Raw genomic sequence first — 22,145 nt, forward strand, 5'->3', positions numbered from 1 at the left:
CGAGGCTCATTTCCCCAGGAAGGAAGTGTTGTCTACAATAGAACTATGGTGTTTCTGCACTAACCTTGCGGTTTCATTAGACTTTCCACCTCCTTCAGTTTTCTCCTCCTCATATTCTCTCATGGGTGTCAGAAAGCATTAAGAGCTGGGTGTGGTGGCTCCTGCTCATAATCCTTAGAAGGCCGATACAGGAGAATTGCTATGAGTGTGAACATGCCTGACTACATAGTGAATTCAAGGCTGGTCTGCACTGCAGTGTGGGACTCTGTCTCCACCCAACCAACCCAGTAATACTGAAGCAACCTTATATTCACACATAACTGTATATTTCGCTGTGGGTTGCATGCACACAGAAGCCAGAGGTCAGTGACATAGGTCTTCCTGTATTACTCTCCACTTCATATTTTGAGACAAGGTCTTGGCCTGAGCCAGGAGCTTGGCAGTTAAGCTGAGTGGTTGGCTAGGGATCTCCAGAGCTCCAGGGATTAGACTGTCTCTGCGACCCTTCCCCACTGCCCATGCTGGGGTTCCAGATGTGCAGTCCCCTACTCCTGGAGTTTATGTGCATTCTGGGGACTCGAACTCAGGTCCTCATGCTTGTGCATCAAGCACTCTAACCACCGAGCCGTCTTTGCAGCCACCCTAAAATAAATCTTCCAACTCTATTGAAGAAAAACCTTGAGTGATAAGTAGCGTTAGGTTTTCCAAGAGAGACTTTGGTAAATAAAAACCTTCTTGCTGACTTAGATTCTAGGGGGGAAAGGAGGAAAAAACCTAAAGCAAACAAGGAAGCAGAAGTATCACCTTCCTCCTCAGTTAGGCCCCGGGGGCACACATACCTCTGCAGCTGGTGGCAAGTTGGACAAAGTAAATTCCAGAGCCTGTCAGACTTGTCTCCCCGGTTGCTGGCAGTGCAGGACTGAGGCCTCTCAGGTAACGAGTTGTCATGGGGGGAAAGCACTTATGCCACAGACATAAGGTTACCCAGGCCTGGGGGAGCAGAGCTGGACAGTGCCTGGCAGTGCCTCCTCTTTGGTAGCGAGGGGCTGGGGATACACTCCTCTTTAAGGCGGGGAAACAGTGGTATTGTCTAGAGAGTGCAGAAATGAGGACTAGAAAAGAGGCTCTCTGTCTCTCAACTCATCAGTGAGAACCGTGTCAACGGCCCCCACATTCAAACAGATCTTTATTTCTTGGCAAAGCAAGGATGCTTTTTCTCGTGAACAGTACTCATCGAAAGGCAAGATTCTGCCCAAGGTCAGTGTTGTTGGGGACTGAACTAGAGAACATAGGATTTGGTATTTTAACCATGTGATTTATGATGACATGCTGTCTAGTTGCATCCAATCTAGATTCAGTTTTTTAAGACTGATTGAATGATGTTAACCAGTCCACCAGATTTTAAAACAAGCCTTCATTAATCCAAGCCAAGAATCACATTCTGTCAAATATCAAAATGAACTCGGACACATTTTTAACATGTTGCCAGATCTCAAATATTTCCTGTCATCCATTATCACTAGCTTATTTTCAGTCTATAGATTTTTAAATTTAGAATACTCCAAATGTGTGCTGTCTGTATAAAGCAGTTTCAAGTCAAATAGGTGATCTCACCTTATTTCTCCTGTGGAAACATTATTTTAATACTTAAAAGAACCAGGGAAATAACTCCATGGCACTCACGTCAATTATGCCAGATTTATGACTTGTACAGAAATTTAAAATTTTTATAGCATTTGTTCCTGTCACTCTTTTCCTAACATGGTTTACTCTTAGATTGCCAGTGGTTAAGTTCTTAGCACTTAGGTGGCCACCAGGTGAATATTGTATGGTGCGTTGATCACATGAGAGACCAACTTCTTGATAGCCCCTACCTCAGTGCTCCCCGCAGGTGTCTGTTGGACTTGGAGCAGAAGCAGCAGCAGCAGCAGGGTGAGCTGCCCTCCCGGAAGCCAGAGTGCCATCCTCCTGTCAGTAGTACTTGGTAGACACGTTCTCTTAGATCTACTGGTCAGTGGGCCGCCGCGGTGGTTTGTGTCAGCAACATTTCTTTTTTCTGAAAGCCTCATCCCGTAATACACTCTAAGGTCCTCCTTTGGCATTTTCTCTTCTGGCTGCGTCCGAGGTTCTGCTCCTGCCGCAGCTGTGACTTCTGTTGAGTATCAACAACCAACAGCTTCCTCCAAGGTAGACATCTAGCCAGATGTGTGCGGCACACAATGGTTTTCAGTTTAAAGAAGGCAAATTCCTCTCTTTATCTAGTCGGCATCCTGGGGAATGCCAAAGGTCTGTTCGGGGTCAGGCTGCGCAGTTCAGCCTTGGCTTTCCCGGAATGACAAGAAGAGGCATGCTCCAGCCGTAGTGGGGCCAAGTCCCATTATCTGGAGCCCCAGGCTCTCCCTGTGAGCAAGGACGGTGGCACGTGCAGCGGGCGCAGCTGCGGAGATGCGATCTTAAGGTGGACCTGTGTCAGGCTCTTCTGGCGCTGCTGATAGCCCTGCCCTGATGTTGCCCTCCGCAACAGCACGGGCTTTACAGTGTGTGTTTTTGCCGCTTCTCCTCAGTGTGTTGGAATCATCCCCGTCCAGAGACGGTGGCTGTTGGATCCACAGCTTTGAATATTTATTTATTCTGAGAGCTTCAGGTTTTCTATCTCGGTATTCTGTGATGAGTCCCGCAGGCAAGAGTTAAGTCCGACCTTCCACTCTTAAACACATTTCCTGCTCAAGTCTGCCTGTCCTTCCCCTGCTCCCGGCCTTTCAGAGTCTGCTAGCTCACAGACATTGTTTATGTTCCCTACCTCTTATCTAACTGTGACGAGAAACCAAATTCCGTTCTTGGAAACTGTGGACCTGCCTTTTTTTTTTTTTTTTTTTTACCATGTTAAATATTGGTCTCCCTGAAGTCTCTGAAGACCACGGTGGTTCTCGCTCATTAGCAGAAGCTCAGAATATAGAGAGAAGCATAAAAGAAGAAATGCTAATTATTCCAAACCCACTGCTCGGAGAAAGCCACTATTTTGATTTACATTTTGGCTTTATACCGACCACCCACATGCACACGTGCATACACACACACACAAACACACACAAACACACACACACACACACACACACAGAAGAAATGAAATTACAAGACTTTGTATAGTTTCCCATTAACATTTTATTTATCATACGTGTGTATGTATGTGTATTTGTGTATGTTTGTGTGTTTATATATGTGTGTGTGTGAGTGTGTTGTGCTTGTGTATGTATGGGTGTGTTGTGCTTGTGTATGTGTGGGTATGTGTGTATATTTGTGTGTGTTTGTGTATGTATGTATGTTTGTGCGTGTATGTGTGTATGAGCCTGTGCTTATGCATGTGTGTGTATGTGTGTATGTGTTTGTGTGTATATGTGTATGAGTGTGTTCTTGTGCTTGTGTATGTGTGTGTATGTGTGTATATTTATGTGTATGTATGTGTGTTTGTATATGTATGTATGTTTGTGCGTGTATGTGTGTGTGTATGAGTGTGTGCTTATGCTTGTGCATGTGTGTATGTATGTGTGTGTGTGCATGTGTATATGTTTGTGTGTGTGTATGTTTGTGTGTATGTGCGTGTATGTGTGTATGTTTGTGTGTGTGTATGTTTGTATGTGTGTGTGCATGTGTATGTGTATGTTTGTGTGTGTGTATGTATGTATGTGTGTGTGTATGTTTGTGTGTGTATGTGTGTATGTTTGTGTGTGTATGTTTGTGTGTGTATGTTTGTGCATGTATGTGTGTATAAGCGTGTGCTTATGCATGTGTGTATGTGTGTGTTTGTGTGTATATGTGTGTATGTGTGTATGAGTGTGTTCTTGTGCTTGTGCGTGTATGTTTATGTGTATGTATGTGTGTGTGTTTGTATATGTATGTATGTTTGTGCGTGTATGTGTGTGTGTATGAGTGTGTGCTTGTGCTTGTGCATGTGTATATGTTTGTGTGTGTGTGTGTGTGTATGTGTTCAACTCAAGTGTCTTTCTCCCTCATTCTCCACCTTAGTTTTTGACCCAGGCTTTCAGTGCCCTGGAGCTCACAGACCTTGGGAAACAGATTGAGAAGCCCTGTCTGCCTCCCTGCTCTGGGACTGCAGGCCTGTACTGTGTTTGCTCTTTTGTTATTGTTTTGCCTTATGAGTTCTTGTGAGCTGCATGGCAAGTGCTTTCCCCGCAGAGCCATCTTTCCAGCCCTAAGGATGAATGCTTCAAGGGATTTTTTTTTCAAGACAGGGTCTCATGTATCCGAGGCTGGCTTTGAACTCAGTGTGGAACTGAGGCTGGCACTCAACCTTCGGTCCTCTGCCTCTACCTCCTGGGTACTGAGATAGCAGGGGAAAGCCATCATAACCTGTTTATATGGTACTGGGTCAGACCGCCCATGTCTTTATGCTAGACAAGCACTTTACCAATGTAGCGACACCAGCAGCCGGCACCGTAGCATTCTACTGTAAGTAAATATACATAATTTAATATTTATTAAAGTGTGTGTGTGTGTGTGTGTGTAGGGCTCTGACTTGCCGTCCCCATCTCAGGTGTGCTGGGATTACAGGTGTGCACAACAGCTCCCAGCTTAAGATAAAGCCATGTTTACTGTTTCCCACTAATACCTAATACTTCACGAAATTAACTTGCCTGCTCACGATCAGGATGCTTAGGTGGAGACATCAGGACTAGAGAGGATTAGGCTAGGATGAGCACAGAGTGTACTGCCAGGAGGTGCGATCCAGCCGCTTTCTTAACTGCCTTTTATAATAGCTTTAAATAAGATTTTACTTTGTGATTCATTTCTCTCTTCCCTGCTTTTCTTCCTCCCTCCTCTCTTTCCTCCCTTCTCCTTTCTTTCTTTCTCCCTCTCTCTCTCTCTCTCTCTCTCTCTCTCTCTCTCTCTCTCTCTCTCTCTCTCTCTCTTTCTGACAGAGTTTGACTCTGTAGCCTTGGCTAGCCTGGAACTCTTCATGCAGATGTAGGCTGGCCTCAGTGTTAACGAGACCTGCCTCTGTTACCTGAGTACTCTGATTAAAGGTGTTTTCCGCCACAGCCAGCAGCTCTGTAAATTTTAAATTTACCTTTACACCTAACAGCAGTTTGAACTGGCCATGGATTTGACCACAGCGCAGTGACGCCTGTGTGCTCTGCCACACGCAGTTCTTCCCAGTAGCTATGTCTTGTGAACCATGACCCAGTATTAAAGCCAGGAAACAGACCCTGGTGGAATGCGTGTGTGCCTGTGGCATTTCATCACGTGTGTAGCCTTGAGGAGACTCCATCACTATCAAGATGTGAAACTAGAGGCTGGAGAATTGGCTCAGTGGGTAAGAGGGCTTCCCGCCCTCACAGAGGACCTAGGTTTCATTCCTAGCACCCAAGTGGCAGCTCACAATGATCTGTCACTCCAGCTACAGGGGATCTTATATCCTCAGCCAGCCTCCACAGACAAAAGGCACACATGGGGTGCATAGACATGCTGGCAGGCAGAGCACCCCCACACAAAATAAATAGATGAATAAATAAAATATAAGAAAAATGTAAAACTATATATCGTTACAGAGACCTAATCATGAACTTGTGACCTCTAGGAGTCACACCTTCCCTCTCCTCCCCACCACCTAATCCCTAGAAATAGCATCCATTTTCCCACCATCCCTCTGTCACTTGAGGGATATTGGTAAATAAATCACGCAAGGTGTAGTTAGTTTTAACCCTTTCCCACTTAGCCTATCACCCTTGAGGCCGATATGCAGGACTTATGTTTTGTGGGTGTATAATCTTTCATTCGGTGGTCTCACTTATGGACCACTGAGGGCTCTGTCTCGGGCAGACCACGCCTGCTTTTTTGCGTTCGATTTTGGACTATCGTTACTAACTCTCGGACGTGCTCTTGGCCCAAGCCTACACGTGTTTTCCACAGCTTTGAAGACATAATCCAGAGAACTGACTGTAGAGATATGAATGTGTATTTTTAGGTTTAATGGCAAGTGCCAGTGATGTTTGAAAATAGCCTCTTAAGATGTTTTAAATTCTTCCGATTCCCCATTACCAGCTGCTCCTAGGGTGCTCAGGCCCAGCATGAACTGGAGTCAGACTCCGAGCATTCCGACTATGGCTACCGCCTCGCTCTGCACACTGGCTGAGCTCACTTTCAAGTGAGCGGTCTTGCTGGGCCTCCTAGAGCTGGGAAGGCTGGCGAGGTCAGAGTCCTGCTTTAGTAAGAGGTTCTGCTCTGCACTCCTTTTGTCTGGGTTTATGTTTGCTTTCTCTGCCTGCAAGAGCACCATAAGAAGAGACGTTGAGAATCTTATATCTTCATTTTTATTGTATCATAATAATGTTTTGCTTTCAAGTATCTCTCTTTGCCACATGTGTGTCTGGTGTCTGTGGAGGTCAGAAGAGGGTATCACAACCTCAGGTATTATAGGCAGCTGCGAACCTCTGTGTGGGAATTGAACTCAGATTCTCTGGAAGAGCAGCCAGTGCTATTAACCACTCAACCACATCTCTCTCTCCTCTCCTTTCTCTCTCTCTCTCTCTCTCTCTCTCTCTCTCTCTCTCTCCCTATCATTTGTCTATGTGCTTATGTATGCATATATGTGTGTATGCATGTATATATGTATGTATCCTACTTATATGTGCATGGATGAGTTTATATTCTCCACGTGTCTACACGTGCCTTTGGAGGTCAGTGGATGGCATGAGCTCCCCCGGAACTGTCACAGTCACAGCAGTTGTGAGCCATCTGATGTAGGTGCTGGGTCCTCTGCAAGAGTAGTAAGTGCTTTTAACCTCTGTGCCACCTCTCCAGTCCCGGAAGAGTCACCTTCACTTTCACTCCCTAGATGTGGCTACTGAGTGAAGTTTTGGAAGTTGAACGAGTTACTTGCTCTTCTCTCCTTCATACTCCATTGTCTCTCCAAGGACTAAACAAGTGGTGTCAATTTGTAATTTTTATTTGGGCAGCGTTCCTTAACATTTTGACTGTGAACGCCACTTCTAGACTACGACCACTAGAGGGCAGCAGGACTTTGATAACATTTTAATGTGACTCCTCGGTGTTGTGTGTTGTGGGAGGAAAGTGTTTTTCAGTGTGATTTTTTTCTTTCAGACCTTACATTAAGTAGTTTAGTCGCTGGGAGGGTCTTGCCTAGAGTCTAGGGGTGGGAGATGTTGTATAGCCTTACACGAGTCTCAGCGGTTCCTGTTGAGCTCTTGAGCTCTCACAGGTGTGTCGGCTTTATCAAGGCAATGCTATTGGGAGCGGTCCATGCTGTTGGCAGGAAAGGAGTTTGTAGAGGCCCTGCCATTTGAGAGTCAAATCATTTTTAAGCTATCTGTACTTTAACTTCTCAGTTATCATTTACCGTCGACAAGACTTCCTTAGAGAAGTGAGTGAAGCCGTCAGCTGCCCGGGTGACTGGGGACCGATCCACTCTCAGCCCTTTGGAGGAAGCATCTTCGGCTGTAGCCGTGTCCTACAACAGCTGGAAAGGTGTTTGTTGAATGAATGAATGAATGAATGAATGAATGAGGGAGCACCTATTGCTGTTCATCTTCCCCCATACATTCATTTATTCTGGACAGACCTCTGAGGACTATAATTTTTTTTTTATCAATTCCTTGAAGATCTTATACAATCCATTCTGATCATATTGCTTTCCCACCACTCCCCAGTGCCTCCTGGGTCTTCAGTCCTCCCCCGACCCCTCCCAGTGTTGTGTCCTCTTTACAGATATCCCACCAAGTCCATGTGTGTTGCCCATATGCTCATGGGTTCCGGGCCATCCTCAGGAACATCCAGGGGACAGACACCCCCTTAAAGAAAAATAGTCTGCCTTCTCCAGAAGCCATCGACCATCAATAGCATCTGATTTAGGGTGGGGGCTTGTAAGACTCTGCACTCCATGTTAGAATGCTCATTGGCTTAGCCTTGTGACAGTGGCCACAGCTACTGTGGGTTCAAGAGTGCAGAGGTACCGTCACGTCCAGTGGATATTGTTGTACCTGATACTCCAGGACTCCGACTCTTCCTGCTCTACCGCCCCTCTCTGTGAAGTTTCTTGAGCCTTGAAATGGCGTGAGTGTGTGTGGTGTGGTGTGGTGGTGGTGGTGGTGTGTGTATGTGTGTGTGTGTGTCTGTGTGTGTGTGTGTGTGTGTGTCTGTGGGTGGGTGTGTCTCTGTGTGTGTCTCTGTGTGTGTGTGTGTGTGTATGTGATGTAGATGTCCCATTTGTGGTAGAGTACTCCTTGGACACTTTCCACGTTTGCTCAGCTGTAGTTTTCTGTGCTTATCACTGTCTGTCTAGACAGCCCGTTCTTACCTCACACAGGTCCTCGGAAGCACCTGGGCCCCACTGCCCCGATGTTGTGTAAGGTTCTCAGAGGTTCTCTTGCTGTCCTACATCCTCACCTTAGACTCCTCTGGGACCTCGATCTTCCCTAGAGCGTGATTTCCAGCACCCTTAGCTTTGTGTCTCTTACTCTGTAGAGCTTTCATCTTCTGCTAAAAAATGACAATTTGGGGACTGCTTGTCCGTTATAATCTCAGTTCCCTAGCTACATAAGCCGAGTGGGAGTTTTTAGTTTAGTTTGTTTGTTTATTTGGCTTGAGATCCCCCGTGGGAAAGTGATGTTCGCCTCATCTCCTCCTAACTCTTCTGTCGCCATCATACATGGACTAGCCCTCACATCCCTCCAAAGCTCTCAGTTTCGTGGGCGTCGGGACCGTAAACCTTCAGTTACTGTTACATTTCTGGGTCTTCACCAGGATTCCTGCCTCCCAGACATTTTCCTAGAAACTGAATAAATGGTACTCTCATTCAAATGTGTCCTCCAGAAGCTGATGTTTCAGAAACTTACATTCTAAATTTATGTCAGCAGCATTTGAAGGTGGGAGCTATGGTGGTAATTAGGATGAATGGAATCCCTCCAAGAGCCCCGGTGGAGTTAAAATGCTCACTGTCTTCCCGGAAAACACCCTCCATGCTCCAGCTGGAGATAACATAGCCTGGAACTACGTGGCCGTGTAGCTCCGTGCTCCAGCCAAGGGACACCTCTGCTATGTTGAGATGCGGGAAAAAGGCCCTAGCAGGTCTTAGGACTCCCGCTCTGCAAGGCCATGTGCTAAATAAATCTTTACTTTTTTTTATTTGTTATACCCTATTTCAAGGGAGATGCAGTTAGCAGGTTTCTAGTCAGGGAACAATGTAAAGGAAAGGGGTCACCTCCCTCCCCTCTGATGGCCCAGGTCATGCTGAGACCTTTGGTCCCTAAGTGTTCATTATTGCAGCCACAGATGTGACTGAGTTGGAAGGACACTCAGCTGGCAGACATGAATCTCTGAGTTCAACCCTAAGAACTGGTGTAAAACCTGGCATGGTGACATGATTCTCAGCCTGCGCAAGGTGTGGCCAACAAAACCTCTTCCTTCTTTCTAACTTTCCCAGTCCTAGACAGGAGGAGGACCCCCTTCGGGGGAAGGGGGAATGAGCTGGTTCATCCACCAGAAAAAGGACGGAGGAGATGGTTGGGAGAGCAAAGGACTGGGATTGTCATTGCATGGGCATCTACAGTGTCACTGTGCAGTGAAGGTTTTTAACTTTTATGTGTGCGTGGGTGAACTATTTTAGAACCGCTGAGAAACCCGGACCCAAGAAATGTGTGTGCGTGTGTTGTTCTCAATTCTTTCCTACGAACAAACAAAGTTCAAGGCTGTGCCAGGAGAGAGTCGCTTCCTCCACCTACAACAGGCTCAGCAGTAGGGATCGAGCGGGGGGGGGGGGGGGGAAACAAGACTGCCACCTAGGCAGGAATGGATGGAGGAGATGACTCCCTACTCCCAGAGCTTGCATGACAAAGCTTGAGGAGAGTAAAACAGAACCCCCCAGAGGAAATCCCTCAGTACCCCCAAACCTCACACTAAGGACAGGGTACAGAAGTCCATAGCTATATGAACACGAAGTCATGGCTCCCTTAGGTAACTCCAGCATACCCAATCCAAACTCAGCTCAGAAGCTTGATTGGCTGCTCGGCAGAAGACAGTAAATGTCCATTTCAGGTACCACCAACCTCAGTCTTTACGCTTTCTCCACAAACAGCATCCAAAACTCAAGACACACACACCCCCCTAAGTAAGATGCTAACTTCTAACACAATTAGCTGCCCATTGTGCATGAAGTTGAGGGTCTCCAGGATACAGACCAGAAATTCAGACTGTTGTTAAGACATAAGGCAACCCACAGAAATACAACTGGTGCCAAACTAGACACTGGTAGGCAGGGATTCACACCTCATAGTTTCCACAGTCTGTGGTATCTTACACACACGTCTGCTTAATTTTCCCTTCGGTTTTCCTTGCAGCTTCTCTAGGCTCTAAGACAAATTCCTTCCAGTTCCCATGGCCTTAGAGACATCCCTGTGGGTTACAACAATGCAAATTTTTCATCCTTTTTGTTTGAACGTCTATTATTATTATTATTATTATTGTCACATGGTCTCATGTAGTCCACGTGGCCTCAAGCTACCAAAGTACCATTTGTAACCCTGATCCTCCTGCTTCTCCCAAGATGCTAGGATTACAGGCTTGTGCTACCATGCCCACCTAGAGTTGGGTTATTTTTAAATACCTAACTTGTTCTAGAACTTGATATCCTTTTATTGTGAACAACTTAGGTCCCATAAAGCCAGGTAGAGACAAGGGATTTTGGTTTAGATGCTTTTGAGCTTCCCAGGTGAGCTCTACAGATCCTTAGAGACCTCACACACTTGGCATCAATTGTGCCAATGGTTAAGTGAGCTTTTCTTTAGGTGCGTATACAGTGGGGAAAATAAGTAGTATTCTAAAGGTTTCCTGACTTGGTCTTGCTAGCTCAGTGGATTCCTATTCTGTCATGGATGTTTTAAGGATAACTGTACTTTGTTGTTATTGTTCCTATAGAAGAAGATGATGCCGTGTGTATCTTGCAAACAAAGGCTTTTCAAGTTCAACACACTTTTGATTGTAAATGTGTCAACTGAAAGACACAATGCTGTTATCCTAATGTAGAACCCAGCAAGACACATTTTAGCTGAAACGTAACATGGGTTTTTCTGGTCTTAGCATGTGGTTTCATCGCTTCATTAATAGTAATTTTCTTCCCTTAATTAAAAAAAATATGTCTTTAAATGTTGTTTCAGGCTGGCAGATCTTTGGGTAAAACCCTAATTGCTGTCAAGGAAAACAGTGTTTTGCAGCCAACGCAAGATCGACCACACAGTTACGCTTTCATGTAAGTTGTGTACAAAACTGTAATGTTGAGAAAGGAAAGTTTTGGTCAATCTGGTGCCTCTGGATTCCAATTGCAGTCACATAAACATTGACTTTTTGTGACTAATGAGCAGGAAAAACAGCTACTCACACTCGGAGTCCAGCTTAGGCACTGTTCACGTATTGACTGGGTAAATGGCCAGCTCTAATCCTCTCTGTGATTTGAACCATTACGTTCCAAGCCAGCGGCGGGAAAGCATGGGAAGGTTCCACGCCTGGTCTCTTGCTCAACCACGTGTGCTTGACCCAGCCTCGGACTCTGTGACCTTAGTCTTGGCTTTCAGGTCACAGAGGTAGATGAATCTTAAGGAGCAGTCATTATCCAAAACGTTAGAGGGTACTGAGATGGGTGGGTGATTGTTCCTCACAGGGAGATTTTTAACAGGGGCGTGAACTGAGGAAGCTGATACCAGATTCAATTTAACCTAGCAATAAAGAGTGGCAGAGGGAGGGCGAGGAAATGAGGGTCACTGAGTAGGCAGATCTCTCTTAGTATTTTACATGGATTTTTTTAATGATAAAAACATCAATCAGATTTAGTTTAAAAATCATTTGAAGGGGGCCATAGAGATGGCTTACTGGCTGAGAACATTCACTGCTCCTGCAGACGACCCTGGATTGGTACTTAGCATCCGCATAGCAGCTCACAGCCATCTGCAATTTCAGTTTCAGATCAGACACCCTCTTCCGGCTTCCCTGGGTTCGCAAGCACACGGCACACATGCATAATGCAGGCAAACACTCATACACACGAAATAAATAAGAAACCTTTTAAAAAAGTTTTTGAGTTTTAGAAATGCAGAGACACATAGTACGTTTTTATATTTCTATGTGTAATAGAGGGGAAGTCATGATATGAACGATTTGTGTTAGAAATTTAAAACAAAACAAAGGTGGTTTGGGAATCTAGTAACAAATGGGTGCTGTTATGATTATTTAATCTATTTTTTCCAATGTTGGGGAATGAACCTGGGCCTCACCTACCATAGGCAAGCACTCAGCTCTTGAATTTTGAAGCTCCAAGCTTCCTAATGACACTATCCAACTTAGCATTACCCTGAACCTAAGACCCCCTGCCTCTACCTCCCGAGGGTTGGGATCACAGGCACGTGCTATCTTGCCTGCTTATACACAGTGCTGGGGACTGAAGCCAGGGCCTTGAACATGGTAGCCGAACACCCTCACAACGGAGCTATCACCAGGCTTACTCTTAAGTGCCCTTGCTTTCTGGGTCCCTTCTTGGATGTGGTCCCCTAATCTCTAGCCCACACGGTGTAGACTCCTGAAATGATCAGGAGACAGGCATCCATTTTGATTTAAGAGATGCATTATTGCCTTGCGCTTGCAAAAACATGTGGGTGGGCTTTGTGAGACTGGCCTGTGGGGGGCTCTACTATTCCATGGGTAGGCTTTTCCCCCTAAAGTTGAGACCTAAGAAGACATGGCAAGGGATCCTGAATACGCCCCAGTTAAGCTTCGAGAGAAACCACTGGAGATGAAGGTGATTTGCATCCGGTACCCTCCGGGAAGCAGCAAGTCGGCCAGCCCAGCCTTCCCAGGGGACTACAGGTTCTAAAATGCCAGGCAAGGATGAAGTGTGACAACAAAGCAAGGAGCGAGGTCACCAAATAGGGACGGACCGTCCAGAGGCCTCACTTTTGTGGACCTCTATTTCCTAGGGTGTTCTGTAGTTTGTTGTGCAGTTGAAGCCACCATGAGGGCATCTCATCAATTTTCTTTGAGAACCTGCCTTGGGGCACTGTAAGGAGCAGAGCAAGACAGCTCTTGGTAGACAAGAAGCTGTCCTGTGGGGCAGCCTGAGGGAAAGCGAAGAGAAAGCCAGAGTCTCATCAGCAAAGACACTGAAATGACTTTGTAGAACACATAGGGCCAGTTCAAAAGCTTAAACAAATGTCTACAACCTTCATTCACCCCGCCCAGTTCTTAGCCTCTCCTGCGTTCAGTGTGAGGAGATAAATCACAGTATTGTTGAAATTGTTGAGTTGTGTGCACACCAGGCAGGCACAGACCTGAAGCCCGGCTTTGAAGCTCTCCCGTGGCAACCGTAAGAAATACTCAGTCCAGCTTGGAGAAAACCACGGGCAGGTTTTGGTTTGGATCAGAACCTTCTTTTCATCTTTCAGGTCACAGAGTGCAAAGGGGTAAAAAAAAATCTGTAAATATTTTTATATTTTGAAGCCCAGTTTTATTTTTCCCTCTTGCAAAATTATTTGATTTTTGTCCAAAGGATCTAGTGCATTCTAGAAAAGGGACTGATTACTTTTCAGTAGAAAATGATTTCTTTCTCTTCCTATGCCTTTACAAATATTTAAAACAAATTACTAGCCTATTTTAATTATGCCCAATGATGACACTCATTGTGACCTTTTGTATTCCACAAATTTTGTTGTGGAAGCTGTAGCGTGTCACAGCACGGCCCTCAGTGCGGGACCCTTTTGTCTACACTTCTTTGCTTGTGAATGTTCATTGCAATGACTTGTTGAATTAATTTTCAGTGATATAAAAGTGAAGAGTCCCCGTTCTAATGTTATACAGAAAATGCAAGCCTGCTCTGCCCATGTTCCAGTTTCTGTTTAAGACATTCTTGGAAATCACAGTTGTGATTTCCTGAGTGAGGAAGATTTGTAGATTGACTGGGCCCTTCAACACCTCATCACACAAAAAGGATGGGCTCCTGGGACTCCACCCTCCTGGAGGACTGTTAATAAGGGACGAGGAGACTTCCCTACCAGAAGTGTAGCTATTGACAAGGCACCCATATTCCTGTAAACAAGTTTAATGACATTCACTAGGTCACACACACAAACACATACACGTACACAGACACACATGCACACACATATGCACATACAAACAGACATACACACACATGCACATGCATGTGAGCATACAAACACACAGAGACACACAAACACACAGACACACACAGACACACACACACAGACACACACATACCCACACACACACACACACACAAAAGCAGATAAACACAAACACATACAGACACACACAGAGACACACACACACATTTGCATACATACAAACACACAGACACACATAGACATACAAAAACACATACATGCAACAGACACACATGCATACCTACAGACACACCCACACCCACACAGCTATGCATAAACACATACAGACATAGACATATATGTGCAAGAATACACACACACACACACACATACACACGCGCACGCGCAAGATACAATAACAACAAAGCTGAATAGTCTATCTGGGCTTACAGAAACTTCCAGCAGAACACCAACCAGAACTCTGTTGCTCTGACTACTCAACTGGGAAATAACAACCTCTTTTCCCTTGTATTTTCTTTCAGTTCCACATTCCCCTGTGTGTTTATCTGCACAATGAAAAGAATGCCCCTCCCTCCCCCTTCTTCCCTCGCTCCATCCCCCTCCCTCCCTCCCTCCCTCCCCCCCAATTTCATTTTTTTTGGTACATTGTAGTGTTTGGGGTCCAACTCACTGTTATGGGTAAACCATAGCAAATAGAATTTTCTTCGAATAATTTTAAAATACAAGAGCTATTACCCTTTCTGCGTCTTTCCAAGATTTCTCCTAAGGACGCAGAACTCTTGCTCGGGCTGTTTGGAAACATCCATGTGTATGCAGATGGGTTATTATTATTATTTTTTAATTTGTTGCCAGAGGAGTGACCACTATCCTTAGATGAAAGGAGCGGGCAGACAAGCCCTGTGTGTGGCTGGACCCAAAGTAAAGGGATCAGACGGTTTCTAGGCAAACATCGTAAAAAGCGCCCTGTTTTAACTAAGCGAGCACGGAGTACATTTCTTGAACAGTGTTTTTCAAAGTTTCACCTCATGCTTTACCAACCCCAGATGACTCGGGTTGCTGGCTTTCATGTTTCCTGGTTCCCTTTCAATGCCTGAATTCAGAAAAGCCAGAGATGGAAAAACCCCCTTGGGTCACCCAGTTCACTCCTCTAAAGGAACTCACAGATCTCAGGGCACACAGATCCCTCCTGTGCACTAGGTGGGCGGGGAGCTCCGCTTTCTTTTTTTAACTGACGTTTCCATCTTTATTGAAATACAACCAACAAAAGTGATATACAAATGAGTTATTTAACTGGATGTAAGCTAGATGTTTATTTTGATGAAATCACTTCCAAATCATTCTGTAATGTATTCTTAAAGTAATCGTATGTGATACACACCCTGGGTTTCCAAATTCTTTAGCCCATCTCTTTGTCATGCGTCTCAACTGTCTCAAGACGATTTAACTCACTTCTGGGCTTCATCCGTTTTTTTTGTTTTTTGTTTTGTTTTTTTTTGTTGTTGTTGTTGTTGTTGTTGTTTTTTTTTTGGTTGGTTGGTTTATTTTATTTATTTATTTATTTATTTATTTATTTATTTGCAGGTTTGTGTCCTTGCCTTCCTTACTACATTGCTAAGTCATTATACCATCTTAGTAATACAATTCCACAATTATGTAATCATGAAAGCCATAATTGAAATAGACACTGCGACACACTGACAACGTGGCTCCAGCAGGACTTCATTCTCTTAGGGCAGTGGCCCTCCAGGGCTGTCGCCCTTTGATACAGCTCCGCATGCTGTGGTGACCTCCAAGCATAAAACTACTAGCTACTTTATAATTTTGCTACACTTATGAATCATAGTGGAAACATCTTGGGTTTTCCGATTGTCTTAGTGACACCTGTGAGAGTGACCTTTGGGGTCATGACCCACAAGTCGAGAACCGAGACATTGCAGTCTCTTCTCCCACTAGCTCCACACAGGATGTTCCGGGAGCAGCCTCTCTAGGACTCTCTAGTTGGCGTCTTTCTCGGAAAAGAGGATCACGGAGAGGTTCTAGTTGCTCCCGGATGCTGTGCTGGTTTGACAGAAATATTATTTTCCAGTTTTCATGCACTAGAAGTCCCCCTTCCCTCCGTATAATGTTTCCTTCAGTGTCAGATCTTGGTGACGGTAGTTCACACCTCCCAGAAAGCCATGGTCTGTGAAGGTTAGCGGGATCACTGTAACCCTGTAGCTGTGTGGCTGGTTGCAAGGCCACCACTAACATGTGCTGTCTCCCTCTTAGAGACTCCCTGCCCCTTGGCTTCCCTAACTCTCAGCACATCTGGTGACCCTGGTGTCCAACCTATCTGGGGACAAAGAACCCCACTCTTGAGTGTGGCAAACTTAGCTCACTTCATTGTCTTTGGCTTTGCTTCATCCGTCTGCTACCACAGCTCATCTGAGAAGTAGCAAGAGATGCGAAAGTGCATTGCCAGGGCTTGAAGTGTGGGTTTCCTGCTTCCGCAGAAGCCCCGCCTTTTCCTGATGGACAGGGCTGATTACCCTATGGGGAAGACGCTGACTTCTTTCACCACCCAGCCTCCTTCCAGCATGAAGGACCCAAGTTCCCAAGGGTTTTTGGAATTATGTGGAACTCTTTCTGTGTTCTGTAGTTGGGCTTTCCACTCCGGGTAAACCAGGATCTCCAGATCCATTGATTAGAAGCAGAGTTGAAGCTCTTAAAGGGGAATAAACCCAGCGATTTTTGCTTTCTCGCCTTAGCTGCTGGCTCCTATGTTCTTCTCATTGGAAACACTGCTACAAATGTTTGCTGGATCAAGGCTGTAACACATTCTGCTCGGGGGGTACTTAGTTTGCGGGGAACCACGGGCTAGACCCTCACACTGGATCCGTCTCTTTTGCTCCAAAGTGGCATGGATGCCTGGGAATTAATCACTGGGGAGGGGGCGTGGCAGCAGGCCTTCTGGAGGAAGGCAGAGCCCTGGCAGGGGAACAGATAAACAGAAGGAGTCTAAGCAAGGCGCCACAGTTAGGGATCAACTGACTTCAGGAGAGAATTGTGAATCATTAAAATTTTACTTTAGCTAATTTTGTTGAGTTAAAGAGACCAGAGAGTGCTGGAATACCTTATACCTCGTGTGCTGAGCAGCTTTGAGAGAAAGTTTTGACTGGGGCAAGGTGACTCACTTCAGTGACGCACTTCAGGTGGAATGATGCGTGCCCCCCCCCCATACATACAAACACATAATTAAAAGTAAAGCAAATCTTTAAAAAGAATGATAAAAAAAACCTTACTATACTGTGCAATATACTAAGGGTTGTACCACAGTTTCCTCTGATTGAGACCTCGTTTCCGGAATAAGACTTGGCATGCGAACACGCTCCACCTGTCAGAGGAAGCTGCCTTACAGGCTGGGGAAGGCGGCTCCAAGATTGTGGAGGCAGCAAAGGTGGAGGGGGCGCTGAGCAGCTGCGCTGCTGAGAGGAGGTTCCCCACACAGTGAGCTAGCTGCCTGCAGGCTCCTTGGGGTGGGCTTTTCAGCGATGAAACTGCTTTGGCGTTGTCTCTACTCCTTTAAGTAACCCTCCCCGCACACTCCTGTATGTGACCCACAATAGAAACTCAATGGTTCACAGCACTGAGATGTCACAGGTTTCCTATCTTGGGTAGTTAGACTTGCGTATATGTGTGGTTGTGTGAGTGCATTATGTATGTGTGTTGTGTCTACTAAGGAAAAGTCACACACCACACTAATTTATGGAGATGCTTACAACTGGATTGCACATAGACTATTCCCACGTGTGATTGTGGACAGAGTTGGACCGAAGTCGTCCATCTTGCCTGTGTTTTCCATTATTGTCTTTTCATTTTATTTTTCCTTTTCTACATGGCCATGGCACCGTGGTGATTTTTGTTTTAATGCACAGGAGATGGGAAATAAATGAAGAGAACTCTCTTTTCTATGTGGTTACACCTCCATTCAACAATACACACAAGATTGACACAATCTCCTTCTCCTGGTTAGGCTGGCTATGATTTAAAACATCTTAGCATTCCTCCTCCCCTCAAAAAAAAACTGATATCACAAAATGAAAGTATCAAACCAGAATTTTATTATATATAAACACATTTCTTAATACTGTTCTTTCATTACTTTCAACCCGCGGAAGGAAGGAGTGGGCCAGCCAGACAGCGTATCATGTAAGGAACAAGCGACACAATGTATCTGCTTACTTCAGTAATGCTACTGCAGGGGATATAAAATGGGACAGCACGACAGAACGACTGTTTCTTTGCGCTCTCATTTGCGCTCTCATTTGCGCTCTCATTTGGCTCCCCGGCGCTGCCTGAAGTAGCGGTTGTAGGCAGCATTGTAGCCAAAGACCATGGCATAGCGCTCGCACAGCTTGTAGTCATCGCAGGCCTCCCTGTTGATCTCGTGGGCGGGCTTGTTGCGTTCCCGGACTCTGGAGAGTAGAGAAAGAGGCACAATTGAGTGGTAGAAAGACAATGGTACAGTCAGAAAGGGGGGACTGGAGAGCCCTTCCCCGAGTACTGAGAGATATCTGAAGAACAGACATGACATGGGGAGAGCAGGTTTTGGTTTGGGTATTATTTTTATAAATCAAAGTAGAAGCTTTCTTTCGGTCTCCCTTTCCTTCCTCCCTGCCTCCTTTCTAAGACCAAAGCAAAACAGTTTCTAAGCGCTCTGCTTTGTTTCTGTGTTGCTTTTCAAATTCCTTCAGTTCAAGACATAGACATAGTGCGAGTGGTCTTCCACGCCCTGTTCAGAGCCAGCCTACAACCCCAGAAAGAATGGCCATCGAGTTCCAGTCCGCACCTCTCTTGGGCTTTAGCGCGCCATCTCTGCTGAGGGGATATAAAGGTGTTGGCATTTCTCCTGTTGATGAAGGGACCTGAAACAGAAAAATAAACAAATGTACTTTCATGGGAACAGCTGATGGGAGTATTTTCTAAATCTCATTAATTTCCTATATTTTACATAACTGGAGCTAGGCAAACATATAAAAAGAGTCTAAAGCAGACTTTACAAACTGCATGATCGAAGGAAATGAGTAACCAATTATGTGTCTTGGGGACTTAGGACACGGGCCACAACAGTCTTACCTGCTTTGTCTTTGTGAAATCCTTTGCTATTTTTGGAAATATCCACTCAAGGTGTTTTTAAATGTATTTAAGAGAAATGTTCTCACCCTTAGCACCACCAGCATGGGAACAAGGTAAACGGTTTGAAAATGAGGAGCAAATTAAACCCAAGATGGAGGCCCGTAGGGGCTGTGGGGGAGCACACCTGCCATCCTATTACTTGGGAGGCAGAGGCAGGAGCATGAGGAGTTTAAAGTTATCCTCAGTTGTGTACTGAGTTGGAAGCCAACTGAGTTACAGGAGACCCCGAGTCAAAAACCAAACCAAATAAGAAAAATCCATCTAATTAACCAACCAAACAAAAAAATGTGAATGCTGTAGCCAGACTTTCCAAGTCTGTCTGCTCAGGCGCACAATCTAATGCCGACGCCTGTGGTCTCCCAGATGGCAGCTCCCTCTCTGCGCCTTCTCGGCTGACATGACTCCTCATTTTCCATTTGTGTGGCTGATGTGATGTCAACTTAACATTTCCAAGGGTTCTGGATGCAGTTTAATGTCACATTACACCACTTACAGTGCTGAACGTTGTTTACTTGGACAGTTTTAGTCACTGGGTTTTAAAATTCAGCTCTCCCAAAGAGGCCCCCTCTTCCCTCCCCCCCTCACAGACCTGACCAGCACTCTAGCTTTAAAAGAAAATGGGGTGATATTCTTTAATGAGGTATCCAAGCATCTACTTACTGATTTCATAGGATTCCATGCTTTCGTGAGATTCTGGAATTAAAGAAAGACTCGTTTTAGGGTTATTTGTCACACACCGTCGCTGTAGGGACAAAAAGATGGGAGCGGTGCACGTAACAAGATTGTTGTGAGGAAATTCTGGTCGCATAGCAATTATGAGGTATTTCTTTATTTCTATCTTTGCCCATCTGCCGATATCAGAGGTAGTTTGCCAGTTTGGGCTAAGGCTTCCTGAGGTCGCTGAAGTGCTCAGACATAACTCACTTGGGACAATGTGTTCAGTGTAACGTGGAGACTCTGGAATGCCCTCTCTTCCGATGCCTTCAGGGGCCAGTCAGAGACTAGACACGAGGCGTTAGAGGTGGGTATACAGCGGCAGGCTTCTCCAGGTCGGGAGCTCCAGGGTAGTTATTGAGCTGCGTGACCCAGACAGTTTCTAAGAGGGTTCGGAACGGCTCTTAAGAATGGGTGTTAAATTGGCAGCCTCAGAAACCACTGGCTCCCTCTCCCTGCTCAAAGCTGGGCACAAAGCCAGGGCGGAGAGGACGTCAAAGCCAAAGCTTCTGCTTTCTATGTCTCCTGAACACGGCGCGCAAAGCGGGAGCAAGAGCCTGTGTTTATCAGCGTCTGCCTGCCCGGGAAGTGAGAAAGGAGTCACGGCGAGCAAAAAACATGCAGAAAGTTTATGGATAATTCGAAAATCGAGAGGCACGACATTAGAGCTGTTCATACCATTTAGATTTTTTTAAAAAACAACTAAAGATAATCAAAACAATTTAAGCAGCCCTATGTACATAATTGGGCTTCAAACCTGTGAACAAATCACATATGACTTAACAACAAATAGGGAGCAGAAAAAAATTGTCCTTTGTAAACAATTGTGAAATTGATGCTTTTCTAAACATTCATCTGTAAAGTTTCTTTTACAAATAAATTGGCTGACAAAAACACACTAAATGCATGGTACTTTCTTCTGTCCCTAAAAAGGGCTCTCTCTCTCTCTCTCTCTCTCTCTCTCTCTTTCTCTCTCTCTCTCATACTTGCCATGAGAACTTATTTTCTTAAAGTAAATAATTCACTAACTATCCTTTATCCTTCAAAATTCAAGTCTGAATAAGCATTCTTAAAGGTAAGGTTATAAAGGCGGGAAATTGACGCATCCCTGAAATATTTTGGTTTCTAGGTGTGTAGATTTATCCCTAAAAGTGCCCCCCCTTAAAATATGCATTAGGATATCTAGAATATGAAACATGCAGTGGAATGGCCGATGACCATGGGAACAGAGAAACTCACTTCGCGATACTCTGGGTTGTAATAGAGAACGGGAAGGATGAGGACAGCGGTGACAGTGTGAAGGGAAGCCCGAGGGAGGAAGGGAAAACCCCTCGGACGACGGCAGGGAGAGAGGTTTCTCACCATAGCACAGGGCTGCCACGGCCAGCGCAGCCAGGATGGCCAGAGGGAGCAGGCTCTTCATGGTGTCTCGGGTGTCCTCTGAGTCTGCCTCTGTGTCTGGCGCAGCAGCCGAGGGGAGAGGCTCCTACATGCTTCTGGGGAAGGCTGAGCTGTTTTTATAGGAACTTGAGCAGCTGAAAGGGGAGGAACCGGCGGGAGGGGGCTGGAAAAGGTGGGATGGCTTGGCACTAAACTTGCCTTGGGACTTCGCCCGAGTACTCATTCCTTCCAGAGAGTATCTACACACAGCGTGGGCAGTTTCCCCTCACTCCCAGTCCTGGCCGTGCTATAGCAGGATGCAGAAATTGTGGCTACCCCATGTTTGCGAGCCAGACCCCGGGCACATGTCCACGGAGAGGGCAGTTACCACAAACACAGGTTTGCCTTTCGAATTCCTCCTCTGATCTACTCGCAGGCCCTGACCACTGGCCGTTGGGGCTTGATTCACAGACAGAGCTGTAGTGTTCTCTTTGCTTACCCGGATGGATGGAGGAGAGAGGCTGGGGGAGAAAGACACCCCCCCCCCCATGCTGTGACATCTTAGGCATCTTCCCGGAAGGGCAGAATTTTGAACCCTAGACCAATTGAGCATTTACTTGGCCATAGTCGTGTTATGCAGTTTTCAAGGGTTCACTGGGGGTGCAGATGTGGTACCCTGGTTTTGCTCACTAGCTACACAAAAATTTGATTATTTAA

The 22,145-nt window shown here is 45.6% G+C and overlaps 2 protein-coding genes across 6 annotated transcripts in view; both read right to left on the bottom strand.

Moving 5' to 3' along the window:
- LOC127679352 (ecto-ADP-ribosyltransferase 4-like) overlaps nucleotides 1–2,783 on the bottom strand; it is a 28,906-nt gene extending 26,123 nt beyond the window's left edge. For 2 of the 5 annotated variants that reach the window (XM_052175151.1, XM_052175150.1), the window contains exon 1: nucleotides 1,875–2,783. In XM_052175151.1, coding sequence (XP_052031111.1) covers nucleotides 1,875–2,102 — 228 coding nt within the window. In that variant the 5' untranslated portion in view covers nucleotides 2,103–2,783. The remainder of the gene's footprint in view (nucleotides 1–1,874) is intronic. The other 3 variants (XM_052175152.1, XM_052175154.1, XM_052175153.1) reach the window with 3 other exon arrangements.
- A 15,453-nt stretch (nucleotides 2,784–18,236) lies between these two features.
- On the bottom strand, nucleotides 18,237–21,548 carry Mgp (matrix Gla protein). The gene is made up of 4 exons (XM_052175162.1): nucleotides 21,411–21,548; nucleotides 19,995–20,027; nucleotides 18,988–19,063; nucleotides 18,237–18,613 (listed from the first exon to the last, which is right to left on the bottom strand). The coding sequence occupies exons 1-4, from the start codon at nucleotides 21,469–21,471 to the stop codon at nucleotides 18,472–18,474; spliced, it is 312 nt and encodes a 103-aa protein (XP_052031122.1). The 5' UTR covers nucleotides 21,472–21,548; the 3' UTR covers nucleotides 18,237–18,471.
- Nucleotides 21,549–22,145: the final 597 nt, after the last annotated feature.

Source organism: Apodemus sylvaticus, chromosome 2, assembly GCF_947179515.1.
Source record: "Apodemus sylvaticus chromosome 2, mApoSyl1.1, whole genome shotgun sequence".
Lineage (NCBI taxonomy): Eukaryota > Metazoa > Chordata > Mammalia > Rodentia > Muridae > Apodemus > Apodemus sylvaticus.

Excerpts from the sequence above, each read along its gene's own strand:
- Mgp (XM_052175162.1), bottom strand. The coding sequence starts at position 21,471 with ATGAAGAGCCTGCTCCCTCTGGCCATCCTGGCTGCGCTGGCCGTGGCA. Across the intron at positions 20,028-21,410 it reads CGTGGCAGCCCTGTGCTATG|AATCTCACGAAAGCATGGAA; the intron begins GTGAGAAACCTC and ends CTTTAATTCCAG. Across the intron at positions 19,064-19,994 it reads CATGGAATCCTATGAAATCA|GTCCCTTCATCAACAGGAGA; the intron begins GTAAGTAGATGC and ends TTTCTGTTTCAG.